The 17,261-nt window shown below is 41.1% G+C and overlaps 1 protein-coding gene across 1 annotated transcript in view; it reads left to right on the forward strand.

Annotated features, from left to right (window-relative positions):
- PSMA5 (proteasome 20S subunit alpha 5) overlaps nucleotides 1-15,529 on the forward strand; it is a 30,185-nt gene extending 14,656 nt beyond the window's left edge. The window contains exons 3-9 of the mRNA XM_004699215.3: nucleotides 757-883; nucleotides 3,242-3,309; nucleotides 4,674-4,781; nucleotides 4,939-4,997; nucleotides 5,491-5,593; nucleotides 8,285-8,371; nucleotides 15,293-15,529. Coding sequence (XP_004699272.1) covers nucleotides 757-883; nucleotides 3,242-3,309; nucleotides 4,674-4,781; nucleotides 4,939-4,997; nucleotides 5,491-5,593; nucleotides 8,285-8,371; nucleotides 15,293-15,370 — 630 coding nt within the window. The 3' untranslated portion in view covers nucleotides 15,371-15,529. The remainder of the gene's footprint in view (nucleotides 1-756; nucleotides 884-3,241; nucleotides 3,310-4,673; nucleotides 4,782-4,938; nucleotides 4,998-5,490; nucleotides 5,594-8,284; nucleotides 8,372-15,292) is intronic.
- Nucleotides 15,530-17,261: the final 1,732 nt, after the last annotated feature.

Here is a 17,261-nt window from a genome sequence, read left to right on the forward strand (position 1 = left end):
GCCCCTCAGTCAATCCCACCTGCGTTTATCAGCCAGGCTGGCACAATAAACTGTCTCACACCCTTTTAAGTAGTATTTTTTGGTGTTAATGCATTTACTCTCTTGATGTAGGTTTTGGTACGATTATTACCATTTTACAGATAAGGACACTTAGGCATAGAGAGGTCGATGTAATTAGGATGGTGGCATGGAGATTGAGAGATGACTTTTAGCTATACAGTACTTGAACTGTGGACTATTGGTAACCCAGAATGATTGATTCAAACTAAAGTTTATGTTGGCAATGATAATGATGTTTGTTTCTTAGTTCTTTTTGTTTTTTAAAGTAAATGACTTTTTTGGAGGTCACATCGGTTTAGGAAATACTTCAACTTTTTGAGATAGTTGAAGGTACAGGTGAAAAGAGATCAACTCTAAGAAAAAAGTAGAAATAGATTACTTCTTTGACCATTATGTTTAGAATGCTGGAGTCCTTCCTCCTTTTCCCAAAACATTGGGGGTAGAGTTGATTTTTTTTTCAGATGCTTTTAAGACCTTATCGATTTTCCTGCTTGGAAGCACAGAATTCTGTAAGCTCAGGATCTTAACATTGAAGAGAGAGTACATTTCCATATTAGGGTGTTCTTTGTTCGCTCTGTGTGCTAGTTATATATGGCTGATTGAACCTTCTGTCTTGTGAAGCTATACAAAGATTCTGTGAGTGTCTTCGCCTACTCTTTGACCTGTACTTGGTAACCACCGCATGTTTCTCTTTAGCTTGGTTCGACAGCCATTGGGATCCAGACAGCTGAGGGTGTGTGCCTGGCTGTGGAGAAGAGAATTACCTCACCACTCATGGAGCCCAGCAGCATTGAGAAAATTGTAGAGATTGATGCACACATAGGTAAGGAGTCGGGAAAAGCCCTTCTGTAGGATCTGACCTGGGTCTTCCATGATGTCCAGAGGGTGATTCATGAGATGAGAGCCTTATCTCCTTGCTAGCTCTGGTTTTCCAGGCAGTAGGCCAGTGTGTATAACATAGGAGTAGGAAGCAGTGGCCAGACTCGGTTGTGTTTTAACTACTTTTAGAAGTTCCCATCCTGCTTAAAGATATAGTGAATGTGGGAGCTATTGAAATGTGTAAAGACCAAATCATAAGCTAGCTCCCTGTAATATATGTTAGTCCCGGTGGAAAACCTCCTGGTCCAGGAGCTCAGGATCATACCTGGGAAGCCAGAGGTCTCCACTGAGAAGATGATGCTCAACACCCTTCTGATTACTGCGGTTCAGAGAGGAGAAAAGTAATAGACTGTGACCAGACCAGTCGTCTTCTTCTCTTGTGAGGTTTCTCGTTTTGCCCTCACGTTTCCTTCCTACACACTCTTCCTTTTTCTTCCTTCTTGTCACAATTACTCTGCTTTATCTTCTGGCATGATTGTAGCATTGTAGATTGAGGAGTTCTGCTTATTTATAGCATAACATTTTAGTTGGCTATCCAAATTTTCTTAACCTGCTTAGCCATCTAAGTAACACTGGTGAAATAACCAGTCTCTTACGGATATCAGAACTAAGTGCATGCTAACTCTGGAAGCTTGACTATCTCTTCCACACTTCAAGGTTAGGGCATTGTATCTACTTTTTTCAAGACAACTGTGTTTGGAGGTCAGTCATTGTCACTTCATTCAGCCACTTGAGAAGCATCTACGTGCTAGATTTTGTGTTAGACCAAGACTACAGGAAGAAATAAGATGTAGTTCTGTCTTCCAAGAGTATACAATAAGCGTGGAAGGGTACATGTAAACGCAATGAAGTGATAAAGGCATTGACAAAACCTGTGTGTTGTATGCTCAATAGGGCTACAGCTAGTTTTGCCTGGTGCCAGTGGCAGTGGAGTTTTCAGAAAAGGATTCAAAGAAGGTGATACTTCATCAGGGTTGCATTCTGAAAGATAGGATCAGTTTACCGGGTGAATAGTTTTTGGGTATAGCCAGCAAAGCTTTCTAGATGAGACTAGAATGAGCAGAGCCTTCAAGTAATTCAGTATGACTGGGAGGTGAAATGTGTCAAGAGGTGTGACTAGAGTAGGTGGAATTCTCTTTTTACCCTGCTAAACAGCTTGAACTTGATCCTTTGCATTGAGGTAAAAGTTGTAGGCAGTGGGGTGATACATAATAAATTTAGAAACACTACTCTAGTAACAGGGGTTGAAAATAAAGACAGGGAGACCAGTTAAGAAACTTTTTAAGTTGTTCAAACAAAGAGGTGGTAAGAGCTTTAACCAAGACAGTGCCAGGGCAATGGAGAGTGACTGACTAATGCTGGACATATTCACCAGGTAGAAATGGACAGAACTTGGGATCTGATTGACTGTGAGGAAGAAGATGGAATCTAAAAGGGATCTAGGATGAGGTGAATTGAGGATTCTGTGTTATAGCCAAGATATTTGCAAGGCTTCAAAAAATTTGTGGGAAAATGAGATTAAAAGGTAATAGAATTTTTCCATAAACTTTTTGAAGCCCCCTCAGATAAGCAAGTCATTGGGTTTTATAGCTCTGGAATTTAGGAGAAACATTTAAGCTGGAGAGTTAGACTTAAGTGTCTAGCATATAAAGTAACAGTTGTAACCATAATTTAGGTCTTTTAGACCAACATACACACTTTCACTCTGATTAATTAGTTGGTTTGTTTTTGAAGATGAAAACGCTTTTGACCTTATCCTAGGGTCTTCCACTGTAATCCACGATGAGATGTTTATTTTTATATACTTGGTTAGTGTTTGCCTAGTTGGAAAGTGTATCCCGGTCTAGAAAGAGTGCTAAAGGGATGGTTATTAATTGCTGTCAAACCTGTTCTGACTTGTAGCAACCCTACAGGGCAGGGTAGAACTGCCCCATTGAGTTTATAAGGCTGTACATCTTTGTGGAAGCAGGCTGCCACCCACATCTTTCTCCTGTGGAGTAGCAGGGTTGGAGCCATGGCACCACCAGGGCTCAGGGATATAATATGTGGGAAATCGTTTATGTATACTTGATCTGCTTTTCTTCTCTGCCTATCTTCCCAGCTGAGTTTCTCCTATATTACAGTAGTTTTTCATTTGTTTGTAACAGAATTATACTTGGATTCAGTGCAGATCATTTCCCATCGAATCTATTGGGAAATATTTCTGTGATTTCAGTCCCAGAATTTCAGTATTTCTGAGTGGATGAAAGAGTTTTACAATGATTTGGCCACTGGGTGACAAACTGTTGGCTTTACATTGCAGGTTGTGCCATGAGTGGGCTAATTGCTGACGCCAAGACTTTAATCGATAAAGCCAGAGTGGAGACACAGGTAAAATGAACACCATCTCCCTTTTGTACCATGATGTCTGAGTTCCTTCTTAGTGGTGATGTAGCTGCCGGGGGCCAGCTTGCAGTTAGCCCTGTCAGTATCAGATATGGCTCTCCATCTTGAGAGTGATTTTAGAATCCCCAATTCTGATTTCCTGAAGCCACTTGTCCAGCCACTGCAGCTCTAGGGAGTCCTGGTCAATAGTGCTATCATCCCCTTGATTTTTGGGAGGTGGGGTGGGGTGGATTATTTGCCTTACTTTAGTATAAAGCATAATGTTCACTGAATCCTGTCCCCCAGTGGACTTTTCTGTGGGAGCACCATAGCAGGAGGCCGTCAGAGCTGAAAGACTTTCTCGTCTTTTGCCTTTGCTGCCAGACTTGCAAATAGAAGCTTGCCTGTGATGAGGAGTAGTTAAGAATGCTCTTTCTTTACATTGAGCACCTACCTTCTAGAGCAGTGGTTCTCAACCTTTCTAGTGCCGTGACCCTTCAATACAGTTCCTCATGTGGTGGGGACCCCCCCAACCATAACATTATTTTCATTGCTACTTATCACTGTCATTTTGCTACTGTTGTGAGTTGGGCAACCCCTATGAAAGGGGCATTCGACCACCAAAGGGGTCAAAACCCACAGGTTGAGAACCTCTGGGTTTCTGAGACTTACTCTTTTGGTTTTGAACTGCTAACCTTGTCGCTAGCTGCCCAACATGTAACTGTGCCCCCAGGGCTCCTCAGAGAATAGTTTGTAAGTATAAAATGTCTGGTTGGTCAATGGTTTTTTTCAAGTTTTCTTTCAGTGTTTCTGTAAGAACAAACCATTGAACTTAAACATCAACAAAATGATAAGGTATCTTTGAGAGAAAGAGTATGAGCATTTTACCTGGTGAAAAAGACTGAATTTGGTGCTTTGAGGGATCAACCCAGTTTCTCAAGTTCGTAATCTTATAGTCCATAAAATCCCAAGCTTACTTGATTTACTGCCTCCTTTCCAGAAGGAAAAAAATTGCATTACTCTGTGCCCCCTTGGCAATTAAAAGCAGGATAAAGTATAGGTGTTTCCTTTTGCAGGTTTCTTGAGTTGTTCCTCTGCCCCACAGGGGGCAGTATTGCCCACTTTAGGAAATACTACCGGTCACTTTGGCTCCTTTAATAAAGGCTTTTTTCATCCCTGAATTTCTTCTTCTCATCCAGCCCCAGGCACTTGAGTTTAGTTGACTTTTCTGCCCTAGTCCTTCCTTAAGAAAAATACATTTGAGCCTTACATTTCCAGTTAGAGTCTATAGGGCTATGTGTACTGAGATGGTGAGCTCCTTTCAAGCCTTTCCTGTTAGAAGGGCAAACCATGCTTTGCTCTTCTTCCAGAATCATTGGTTCACCTACAATGAGACAATGACAGTGGAGAGTGTGACCCAGGCTGTGTCCAATCTGGCTTTACAGTTTGGAGAAGAAGATGCAGATCCAGGTGCCATGGTGAGCATTATGCTTGTGCTGAGTTCCCCCCTCCTTATAGGACTTAGCACGCTTGTCCTATAAATGTCTTTCCCAGCCCCACTACCCTTCGCACACCCTCCACCCAACACCCGATTTTATAGCCTTGCTCTTACAGCTTCTTGCTCTTTGGTTCTAGTCTCGGCCCTTTGGAGTAGCACTATTATTTGGAGGCGTTGATGAGAAAGGACCACAGCTGTAAGTACCATTCTCCCCAACCCTCCACTTGCCCTGATTCTTAAATGGGGGAGTCGAATTTATAATTTAAGGTAAGGACTGGTGGTTTTAAGTCACAGAAGATTGTTGTAGAGTTGTAAAAGGTCAATGATTCTGTGTGTTTATAAAGAGAAAAGTTTAGGAATTCCATGAGCCCTCTTCCTGGAACCAGCCATAATTCTTGGAATAATTAGAAGTAACATTATTACTATATTCAGGACATGTATGATAGTTTTCCGTCAGATGGTGATCTGATTCTCATTCTGGAGTATTCGGGTAGACATACACAGTGACATACTATGCTGTATTTGTACATCCTTGTTGCACTTGTTCGTTTTCTCAGACACTTTTTAAAAGCTCTAGTTTTGCCATACATTAGCATCTTTTGGATCTGTGTCTGAGTATGTCAGTGACAGGTTTCCTAGCTGTATGATCAAACAGTGATCCTAGCATCTTCAATTTGGGGTTTTTGTAGGTTTCACATGGACCCCTCTGGAACCTTCGTACAGTGTGATGCTCGAGCGATTGGCTCTGCTTCAGAGGGTGCCCAGAGCTCCTTGCAAGAAGTTTACCACAAGGTAATTAATTATTTCACAACTTTTATTGTTGTTTAACCAATGTTATACATATAATAAAATGTATAGATGTTAAAAGTTCAGCTTTGACAGTTTTATACAGCCTAAAACAAGAAGTAGAAAATTCCATCACCTCCCAAACGGCATGTTTTCCCTTGCAGCCAGCTATATTCTGTTAGTTTTTTTCTGTTCTTGTACATTTTTATAAATGGAGCCATACAGTTTGTATTTTTGTGCCAGGCTTTTTTTCTTTCTAACAATGTTTATGGATCCATTCCTGTTGTCCATGTTTATTTCTTTTTGTTGCTGAGCTGTATTCTATAGTATAGTCAAGGGTCCTCAAACTACAGCCCACGGGCCACATGCGGCCCGCCGAGGATATTTATCCAGGCTGCCAGGTGTTTTTGCCCTGTTTCGTTTTTTACTTCAAAATAAGATAGGAGCAGTGCGCATAGGAATTTGTTCATAGTTTTTTTTAAACTATAGTTCAGCCCTCCAACGGGTCTGAGGGACAGTGAACTGGCCCCCTGTTTAAAAAGTTCGAGGACCCCTGGATAGATAGGCCCCCAACTCATCCCTCACAGCTTTAGTTAGCATTTCACACTTCCTAGTTGGGCTCTTGAACCCGTAGGTGTGGGACACCCTTTTTGTGAGAGTGGGAGAGTTGATCTGAGGTAGCTTATTGGTGTGGTTGGATCATATCTAAAGGGCATGTCGTGCTGGGTTAGCTGCTCATATACATCCTAAATAGGGTTGATTTTATATGCAAAGAAAGTTAGGTACAAAATGGGTAAGAACAGATTTCCTAAGGCATTGAGCTGCCTTCGTTTGGGCATTCTTGTTCATTAATAAAATAAATACTACTTTATTTTGCTTCTGGATTAAAAGAAGAACACAAAGAGTAACCCCTTCATTTTCCTCAAATATCAATTGCTGTACAAAAGTTTGTGGGTTTTTGGTGGCCCGAAATAAGGCTTAAAAAAATATCTCAGGGTGGGGGTGGGGGACAAAAAAAAACCCACCTTCTGGATTAATATTTTCTATATATTTGCTTACTTGTGTACAAAGACCTGGCATCAGAAACCCAAAAGTAAGGACATGCCCGTATATCTCAAGCTGAAAGAATTGAAAAATTTGAAGCCTTGAGTTGAAATGTTGATGGATCTTATGGGCAAAATATTGAATGATGCAGGAAGCATCAAAAGCAGATGGAAATATTACACACAGTCACTGTACCAAAAGAACTGGTTGATGTTCAGCAATTTCAAGAGGTAGCATATCATCAAGAACCAGCAGCCCTGAAGGCATTAATGAAACAAGGTTCCAGAATTGATGGATTACCAATGTGAATATTTCAACAAGCTGATGAAGCATTAGAAACACTCATCTGTCTCTGCCAACAATTTTGATAGATAGCTACCTGGGCAAGCATCTGGAAAAGATCCATATTTCTGCCCATTCAAAGAAAAGTGACCCATGACCCTCAAAAAGTGGAATTTTTTGAACAATGTCATTAATATCATATGCAAGTAAAATTTTGCTTTTTTTTTTTTTTTTTCTTACCTGTGTTTTATGACAAAGATTTTTGATTCTGGATTATAACAAACTACAGGTAACATTGCAAAGAATTGGAATTTCAGAATACTTAATTATGCTTATGTTGAACCTGTACATAGACCAAGAGGCAGTATTGGAGCAGAACAAGGGGATGCTGTGTGTGGTTTGAAATCAGAATAGGTGTGTATGTCAGGATTGTATCTTTTCACCATACTTAGTCAGTCTGTACACTGAGCTAGTAATCTGAGAAGCTGACTATATGAAGAACAGTCTCAGGAATTCACAATTTTCAGTGCACAGATGACACACCCTTGCTTGCCAAAAGCTAGAGGCTAGATGGACTCGATGAAGCTCAAAGACTGCAGTCTTGAGTGTGACTTTTGACGCATGGTAAAGAAAACCGAAATCTCCAAGTTGCCAAGGATTTCATCTGACTTGTATTCATACTCAGTGCTCATGGAAGCAGCCGTCAAGAAATCAGGTGAAACACTGCATCGGGCAAATCTGCCGCACAAGATCTCTTTAAAGTGTTGCCGAGCAACGAGGTCACTTTGAGGACTCAGGTGCACCTGGCAAGGCAGGGCATTTTCAGTCGTCTCAGATGCGTGTGAAAGCTGGACATTGAAAGAGGAAGGCTGAAGAAGAACTGATGCATTTGAATTAAGGCGCTAGTGAAGAATATTGAAAGTGCTGTAGACTCCTGTAGGAGCACATAGATCTGTCTTGGGAGAAGTGTAGCCAGTGTGCTCCTTAGAAGCAAAGATGATGAAACTTGGCCAACTTTGGTTTGGACGTGTCCATCAGAAGACTCTTAGTCCCTTCTGACACGCTTGCTTGAGAGTCAGAGAGAGAGGAAAACCCTCCAGGAGGTGGACTGACACAGTGGCTGCACAATGGGCTGAGACATAGCAATTACGGTGATGGTGCAGGACCAGTGTTTTGTCAGAGTGTTGGTATGCATTGGAACGCACTCAGTGGCGTTCCATGGACTTGAGTTCTAGGGATACTTTAACTTGTACTAACTACAGAGTCTGGTGTATTAGTGTTTGCTGGTCATCTGTCCAGGGAGGTAAAGAGGAAATTGGAAAGGAAGCATTATGCAGCACTAACGCCTAATCTTGTCATCTTTGCTTCCAGTCTATGACACTGAAAGAAGCCATCAAGTCTTCACTCATCATTCTCAAACAAGTCATGGAAGAGAAGCTAAATGCAACTAACATAGAGGTATTAAATATCTATCTATTAGCTACCTTAGTTTCCAGTGTTGAAGATTGAATAGATATCCTTAGTATGCTTAGTTCTCAATAAGTTGTTGACTTCCTTTGAATAAGAAACTTGATTAATTAGTAATGGCAGAAGCCAGAACTAATAATAAAATGGGTAAAGATGATGATAAAATGTAGGAAGCAAGCACTATTTTGTGCAGATGTTGTATATGTTAGATGAGTGTACACATTATGTGGGCGCATGCTATCTTAACTGTCAAACCAGTGAGAACTCTGGTCTAGCCATGTTGATACAAACTCCACCATAGTACATTATATGTGAAAATAGAGTACATTGGTTTTCCATGAGACTTGATTAGTGTTAGCTGAAGGCAGAATTAAAGGGAAGGATTTTTTTTTTGTCTTTTCAAAGTTGGTAAAAGATTTAAAAATACTTTTGTAGATTGAGAAGAAATCAGTAGTAGAAAAATGTTAAATAAAAGTTATTAAATTGTGATGGAAAGTTCCAGAAGAGAGAAAGCATAGTACAAATTAAAGCGTTAGCCTTGAAAACTAGAATTCATTCAGCACTGTATTTAGTGCCCCTTACATGCTCTAGTGGCAGAGTGGGTTAGGGATTAGACTTCTAACCACAGGGTGAGAAGTTTGAAACCACCAGCTGCTCTGCAGGAGAAAGATGAGGCTTTCTGTACCCATGAAAAGTTAGTCTTAGAAACCCACAGGGGCAATTCTACTCAGTTCTAGAGTCACTGTTTGTCAAAATTGATTTGATAGCAGTGAGGGTATATACTGTACTTTACTAGATGCCAAGTACGGGATTCACTCTCTCTTCATGTGCTCCAACATATTAACTGAGAGTGGCACAGGCCAGGCAGTGTCTCACTATGAGTCAGAACGACTCAGTGAGATGTCACAAAAACAACAGCATTCAGGTACAGTGCTCCCTTGGTAAACAAGAGGGATTCGTTTTGGGATCCCACTCTCATCCCCATGGACAGAAATTCTGTGGATGCTCAAGACCCTTAACCAAAATGGTGGTATTTACAGATGGCCTCTGTGGATCTTTCTACTTTAAATCATCTCTAATTACTTAAACTACCTAATACAATATAAATACTACTTAAATAGCACTTGACACCCCCTCAGCCTTTAAGGATTTACTTCAGCCATTTAATTGCACTTTGTTCCCTGAAATAGTTTCCATCTAAATATTTAAATAAGTGGATGTGGGGCCACGGATATGGAGTACTGACTGATGTACTGTGTAGTAAATTAGGCGTACAGATACTAAGAGAGAGCTTGGGGGATGTTAATGTCGCAGCTGTAACAACAGATTACTAGCAAACACATAATTTAGATGGAGGCATTACGAGTGCTGCCTGGTGCTATCTAGGGGAGAGAAAAGTACTTCAGAAAATGGGAACAGCATGTGCAAAGTCTTAAGAGATATAAAATAACTGTATGAAAGGGAACTTTGAGGTGTTTGGTTTTTTTAAACTGCTAGTGTGTGTGTTGTAAGTAAGATAAGGGATAGCAAAACATGAGAGTAGAGGAGAACAGATTCTTGTTGTCATTTTCTTGTATGAAGTGCTGAGAATTGACAGCAGAAAAGGGAGGTAATGACGAATGAAGATAAGTTTTGAGGTGAATTGAGAGCGATATCCTGTATTTCCTTGGTTACTATTCAGTCGTCTTCTGAAGGGTTGAGCGCACCCAGGAGAAATAGGTAGAGAGAAGACAGGAATGAGTTGCCGGACTGTATTAAAGTAACAACTGATGATGGACCCACAAAACAAATTGATGTAAAAAGTCAGTACTGGTTACCTTTGAGAGTATATCACGTACAAGGGAGCTTCAAAAAGTGTGTGGAAAATTTCTTAAAGCTTTTACTTCGATTTTTCCACTAACTTTTTCAGCTCCCTTGAAAGTGGCTGTAGTGGTCTAGTGTGTTTCGAGTTGGGCTGCTAACCAGAAGGCTGGAGGCTCAAACTCACCAGAACACTCCATGGGAGAAAGATGAGACTTCCTACTCCTGTAAGGACTTAAAGTGTCAAAAACCCACAGGGATAATTCTACCTTGCTCAGAGAATGTGCTTCTCTTTGTGCTACGTATTGGATTAGTTTTTGTTTAATCCTCACAGGAGTCCCATGAGTTATATCAGGGAGGAAGAGGCCATGGCACACCAACTCAGGCCTTCTCTAGGGCCACTCACTCAGCAAAAGAAATGGGAGAGTCAGGATTTGAATGTGGGCAGTGTGAGTCTAGAACTACCCTCTTAACACTGCTGAGTGGAGGAATCGGGTATTAGAGGTCACAGTAAATTGGGAGAACAAGATTAGAAGGCATAGACAGTATTTTTCATCATCTTAGCAAAGATTTGGAAATTCTTCTCTCTCTCTCTCTCTCTCTCTTTATTTTTAATAAATCATCTTCTCTTTTTATCATTGGTGATTCTGCCAAACTCAGACTGAGTTACAACGAATGCAGCAGTATGTCCATCTTGACCAGTAGAAGGAATTTTGTCTCTTCATTCTAGCACTTTTTCCCTGGTACTAGTGAGATACAGGGTCATGGCATTTCTGTTCAGAGGAATCCAAGTGTAACAACACTGTGGAATCCTCAGGAGAGGTTTTAAGAGCTGTTGAGTTCAGCACCAACTGTAGAACGCCTCCCTCGCTCAATCCATTCATTACAGTGTCACTTTGAAAGACCATCATGTTAAGAGTCTGGATAACTGATTGTGTCTCTTTCAGGCTCTTCTCATTAACCCACATTTGCCCTTGGTTTTAATTGACCTATCTGACGGTAGTTTCTTTATGATAAAATAAGAGCACTACCTCTTGTACAAGATGAATAATTCCACCAATGCTCTAACTTAAAGTTCCCAGACCTAGCTGTCCATCCTAATTGTTTGAAGTGGGCCCCCAAATCTGTGTATTTTTAACTTCTTTAGGTAATTTTGATTGTCAGCTCAAGAAGAAAAGACATTTGGGTGCCCAGTCGGTCTGTAACTACTAAGCTAAAGGTGGGTGGTTTGAATCCACCAGTGGTGTCAAGGAGGAAAAGCCTGTTGATGGTTTTCCTTAAGAGTTCCATCCAAGAAAACCCTGTGGTCCAGAGCGCCTCTGTAATCCTGAGATTGCCCTGAATCGGAATCAGCTTGAGAGCAGTGTTGGTCTTATTCTAGGTCCTGTCCGCCGTCTTTAGTCCTTGCCCGTCAGTGGGTCCCTTGGATCTCCAGCCCCAACTCTCCACCAGCTGATTCCCTCCGCAAAGGAGAATACCCACGTTGCATCCTGCTTAATTTTTAATAATATATCTCCATATCGTTTCCACCCTTTAAAAGAACACCCAGCTCTATTGAGATAAACTTTATAATAAAATGTGTCCATATAAACGAATCTTGACAATTGTATAACCGCTGTTGTCCACCACCACAGTCAAGGTATAGTACCACCAGCCCCAAAAGTTCTTTTTCACCCCTTGCTGATATGCTTTCTGCAACTCTAGATTCATTTTTCCTGTTCTGGAGTTTCATCTAAGTAGTATCCTACAACACACGTATGCCTTGTTTTAGCTTCTTTCACTTAGTGTAGTGCGTTTTAATACTTATTTTGTGTGTGTCCCCATAGTGGGTTACTGTTAAGCTGCTGAGTGTGATTCCATGCATCTACCTTATTTTGAACCACCGTTGCTGTGACTGCAGCTCAGAAGTCGTGTTCCGTGTCTCCACATTGCTCTTGGCTACGGTAATCCCTGTGTGGCTGATCTCATGGTCACTTTTTGGACCTTATTTGACATTTTTGAGGTAGACAACTCAAATTTGACAGTCTACAAATCATTTCCTCTTCCTGTGCTTGGTGACCCCTCAGTATATTTCTCACCTACACCAGAAACTGGAAGTCATTGTCTTCCCTGCCCTTCATTGAGCCCTGTCTTTACTCTTATATAACCCATATTAAATGTCCCCTCTCCGTCCTGACTTCCAGTGCCGCCTTTTGTTCACGCCATCATTTCTCCCTGCTGCTTTGTGTGTTTTCAGACGTCTCCTAACGTGTCTTCCAGAGTAGCTTAGCACTGCCTCCCCTCTTACGCCGGCGGGGTGGGTTTTCTAGATTGTATGCCTGCTCTTGCTGATTCTCTACTTTAAAAAGCTTTTCTGATTCTTACTGTCTGTAAGGTAAATTCTAAACTTACTTGCATGGCATGATAATTCCCTACTCCCAAAGTAGTTGTGCAAGCATTTGGCATGCAACTTTTTAAATCCTCACAACAACCCTGAGAGAGAGCCCTATATTCATTTCACAGAGGAGGAAGCTGAGTGTTTGGAAAGGTAGAACCAAAAGAACCGAGCTGGTAGATGGTCTGACTTTAGGTTTTGTACTTCTGTATATTGCTCCTTGTGAGGCCGATCCTCGCTCCCTCTCCATTTCTTCTCATGTCCCATGTGCAACCTCTGCTCAAGCCAGGAGCAATGACTTCATTGTACAGTGTATTGTTTTGTTTCTGTGTATTTGTACTTTCACTCTGTTCACAACATTCTCCTCCTCGACTGATCCATCCTTCCCGTGTGCTGTTATTTATTTATTTAGGTCGTTTTATTGGGGGCTCTTACAGCTCTTGTAACAATCCATTTGTGCATATGTTGTCATCACCATTTTCAAAGCATTTTCTTTGTACTTGAACTCTTGATATCAGCTCCTCTTTTTCTCCCTTCCTTCTCCACCTTCCCCCCCGTGAGCCCTTGATGCACTCTAAGTTGCTGTTTTCATGTCCTGCACCGTCCGCTGTCTCCCTTCAGCCTCGTTTCTGTTGTTTGTCCCTCTTCCCATGTTTTAGGACACATTCAAGGTTGCTTCTCCTTGAGTCTCCTTGGGTTCCTCCACCATGCTCTTGTGCCCCAGTCTACATATGTTCATCTGTGTTACAACCCTGGCATAGGTTGCACAGAGATTTTCTTCGTCTTTAGATCCCTGGTGCCTCATATAACCATAACTAGTAAACATGGAGTAATTGATTATTGATTGAATAAGTGAAAGAAAAAGTACTTGTTTTACTGATCTCACAGAAGTTACTTTAAAAATCACCACCCAATTCCATTTCTTCACTTTTCACCCCCCACCCCACCCCCCAAAAAAAATCTCAAACCAGTTGCTGGTCAGTCAGTTCCAAACCGTGGCAACTTCATGTGTAACAGGGTGAGACTGTCACATAGGTCCAGTGACTGGCTTTTTAGAAGTAGATCACAAGGCCTTTTCCTCTGAAGCACCTATAAAGAGATTTTAAATAGAAATTCATCTTTCATACCTCATTATGTAAGATGTATTCATCATTATGTAAACACAAGAGGTTATTTTTGCACATCTAGTGATGAGTTAACTTCCTGAAGGCAGTATTGGGTTCAAGTCCTATGAGTACTGATTTGCAGTCTGTTTAGGGTTTTCCCAGTTTCTGATAATTGAGTTTTGTAATGTCTTGTGAGGGCTATCCTGAGTCATGAGCGATCTGACAAAACCCTGGAACCTTCACTCTCTAGTTGATTGACCTTCTGTTGGTTTTCATGTCATTGATCATCAAATGTTAAGTACAACGATACTGTGCTTTAAAAGTGGTAGTACATTTATTTGCATTTTTAAATTCTCTTGGACAGAACTCAGACTCTATCTGGACATGAGTAAATTAGTTACCATATACACTCGAGTATAAGCTGACCCGAATATCAGCCGAGGTACCTAATCTTACCACAAAAACTGCATTAAAGATGTGCTGGAAAACTCGGCTTATACAGAGTATATACGGTACATGTATTTTGCAAGTATATTTTAGTCTGACACCTTAAGCAACCTGGCCATCCTGACATATCCTAAAAATATATTTGGGGATCATCTGACATTTTATGTAATTGAGTAAATCTTTTGGGACTACATGTTTGAGAAAACAGTTTTTTCATTTGTTTTCAAACCAGATCTTCAGTTGTCTAAGATATTTGGTAGTCTTTTCCCAAATTTTATCTGGGATGAGAAAGAGAATAGTAAACGCCAAATAACTGGGTTGTGGTATATTAAATATCAGGAGCAGATATCACTAAAAGACTGTTCTGATACATTTCTCTTCAAAAACAACTTTTTTTAATGCCAATATGAGGACATGGCATTGAAAGCACATTAAACACAAAAGCCCATTAGGGAAATGTGAAATGGCAACTATAAGGGGCTTTGAAACGTTTCAGGGAAAATACAACTCAAAGATAATGAAAACCTCCCACAAACTTGTGGAAATCCCCTCGCAACGCAGAATTGCCCGAACCAGGACTGATGTCGGCAGCAGGGATGATGGAACAAATCATGTCAGTGTTGGAACCCTTTTTAAGAAACAAAATATAAACTCTGGTTGTTAAGTTGCCATTGCCACCTGCGACATTTAGGGGGAAATAATACCAAACAATAATGGTTAATAATTACTTAGTACTTAAGTTCTAAGCAGTTTACATATTTAATTCACCCTATACCTCAGTCAAATGAGGAAATTGAGGCAGAGTAGCCAAGGGACTCAAGGGTGAGCACACAAGGACAACTTGCAAATATGTAAATGCGCTTTAAATAGACTAGCAGAATCATTAACAGAAAAATGTACTGACCCCATGACTTTGCCGATCTTTATTGGAGTAACTTCAAGAGATGAGAATTATGCCAGAGATCTGATTAACTATTAGGTGGTTCATCAACCTCAAAATGGAAAATTTGGTCAATAACAGTGTTTATTTTGGAGCCTGCACGCTATTTTGGGGACCTGCTGCCTGGGAAGGCTATCCCTGGGACGGCAGATCCCCCAGGTCCTCCTGAACAGCTGCATCACCATCCTGAGCAGGCAGGACACCAGAAAGCCCAACTTCCTAACCTTTTCCTGTTTACTTTGCAGCTAGCTACGGTGCAGCCTGGCCAGAATTTCCACATGTTCACCAAGGAAGAACTTGAAGAGGTTATCAAGGACATTTAGGAAGTGCGATCCTCAGGTCTCCTCTGGGACAGTTTCAGTTCTCCTAGTTGCCCTCAGATTTGATTTCCAGCTCCCATTTGGAAAATGTCCAGTGTCTGTGCATTTTTTTATGATGTCTGTACATAAAGGCAGTTCTGAAATAAAAGGAATTTTAAAATATTTCCTAGTAGGCTCTCTGTTCTGTTATGAAGCAGTCTTGTTTGGGATGATTAGGGGCACAAAGGGAGTAATGTTGGTTTCTCCTGCTTTGAGTGTCGCAGGAGCCCTTGTGGTGCTGTGAGCTCACTTCCTGCCGCAGTCCAGTCCTTGCAGATGTTAAAGAACCAGAAAGGGCAGCATTTGACCCCTCCGGCTGCCCTGCTGGAGCAAGCTGTGGCAGTCGGCTTCCTTCACTGCTGCCCTATGGGGCAGTTCTCCTGTCCCACAGCATCACTGGATTGGAGTTAACTGAGCAGCAGTGGGTTTCGTTTAGAGAAAATATTCTAAAAAAATTTTAGTCACTACAACAAAATCAACTCATACCCATGAATCCTTGGGCAAATGAACTCCAACCAGTCCAGCTCCCCCAAGTGGTTCGTAGATGTCATCACAAGTATGAACTAGTTCAGTCCTACAGTTTTTCTTGAGTAAAGATGTATTTTTGCTGCTATTCATTAACATCTGTAAGAAATTGTACACTGATGATAAATTGACTTTTTCAGTAGGCCAAATTTTCATTAATACTGAAACAGAATGCCTTTGTCCTATATAAACATAAGGGTAGTGGAGGACTAGCATTTATTGTCAACAGTGTTCTGTGGAGTGTTCTAGTGATTTTAACCTGGGAACTAACAATAACACTGAACATTAGATAGATCATCTTTCTCATATTCACCTTACTGACTGATGCCATGTAAGCATGGGACTGCCAACTTGGCAGTTCAAACCCACCAGCTGCTTCTGGGGACAAAGAGAACACCATGCCCCCATAAAGATGGATAGCTTGGAAAAACCTATATAGGGTTGCTATGAGTTGTAATTGGGCAGTAGGTTAATTGAAAAGAACCACTTAAAACATTAGCTAAACTTGATTCACAACAAATTTTTTACCTACTATATGCCAAATATGCATTGGAAATAGAGCTGTGAACATGCTAGAGAGGGTCCCTTTTGACTCAGTGTAGGCCAGAGCAGAAATGAAGAGTGCTTGGTGCTTTGGGGAGAGGGGAGAGCTGGGCCTGAATCAGATGTAGTGTGTGAGGATGCAGACAGCTAAGGAGCAGCTCGTAGCCCATTGTGAACTGCCAACTTTTCAGTTCATAATCGTGCACAAACCATTTGTGCTACCCGGGGACCTTGCTGCAGCTTATGTTTGCTCCCATTATCTGGGAGCACTGATGACGTAGTTGGGCTGCTAACAGAAAGGTGATCTGTTCAAAACCACCAGCCAGTACATAGAGAGCGAGCCTCAGAAAACCAACAGGGCCAGTTCTGCCCTTTCCTATGGATTTTCTCTGAGTCAGCATGGACTCTGGCAGTGAGATTTGTTTTTTTTAATTGCGCAGTTTTTACCTTAAATGACAACTGGTAAAACAGTAAAGTTCATAACTTCTGTAGTTTAATGTACAATCTTCAAGTAGAACATTGATATTTTGTAGAATATTAAAAACTCTCCCCAGAAGGTGGTCTTTCAGGGCTTGGCGCCCCATCAGACTTGACCGGAAAACACTACTAAAGGCCAACAAACAGCCCTTGAACTAACTACAAGCTTTTCTTTCTTGTGATTTGTTTTCTTTTTTGTCATTGGCTTTTTGTTTTGTTTTATTCTGTTGCTTGGTTTTGCTTTGTCTTGTTTTTGTGCATGTTATTATCTCCGCAGGTCTGTCTAAATAAGATAGGCTGGATGAACAAT

This window comes from Echinops telfairi, unplaced genomic scaffold (assembly GCF_000313985.2).
Source record: "Echinops telfairi isolate 266 unplaced genomic scaffold, ASM31398v2 ScPeMD7_443;HRSCAF=831, whole genome shotgun sequence".
NCBI classification, from domain to species: domain Eukaryota; kingdom Metazoa; phylum Chordata; class Mammalia; order Afrosoricida; family Tenrecidae; genus Echinops; species Echinops telfairi.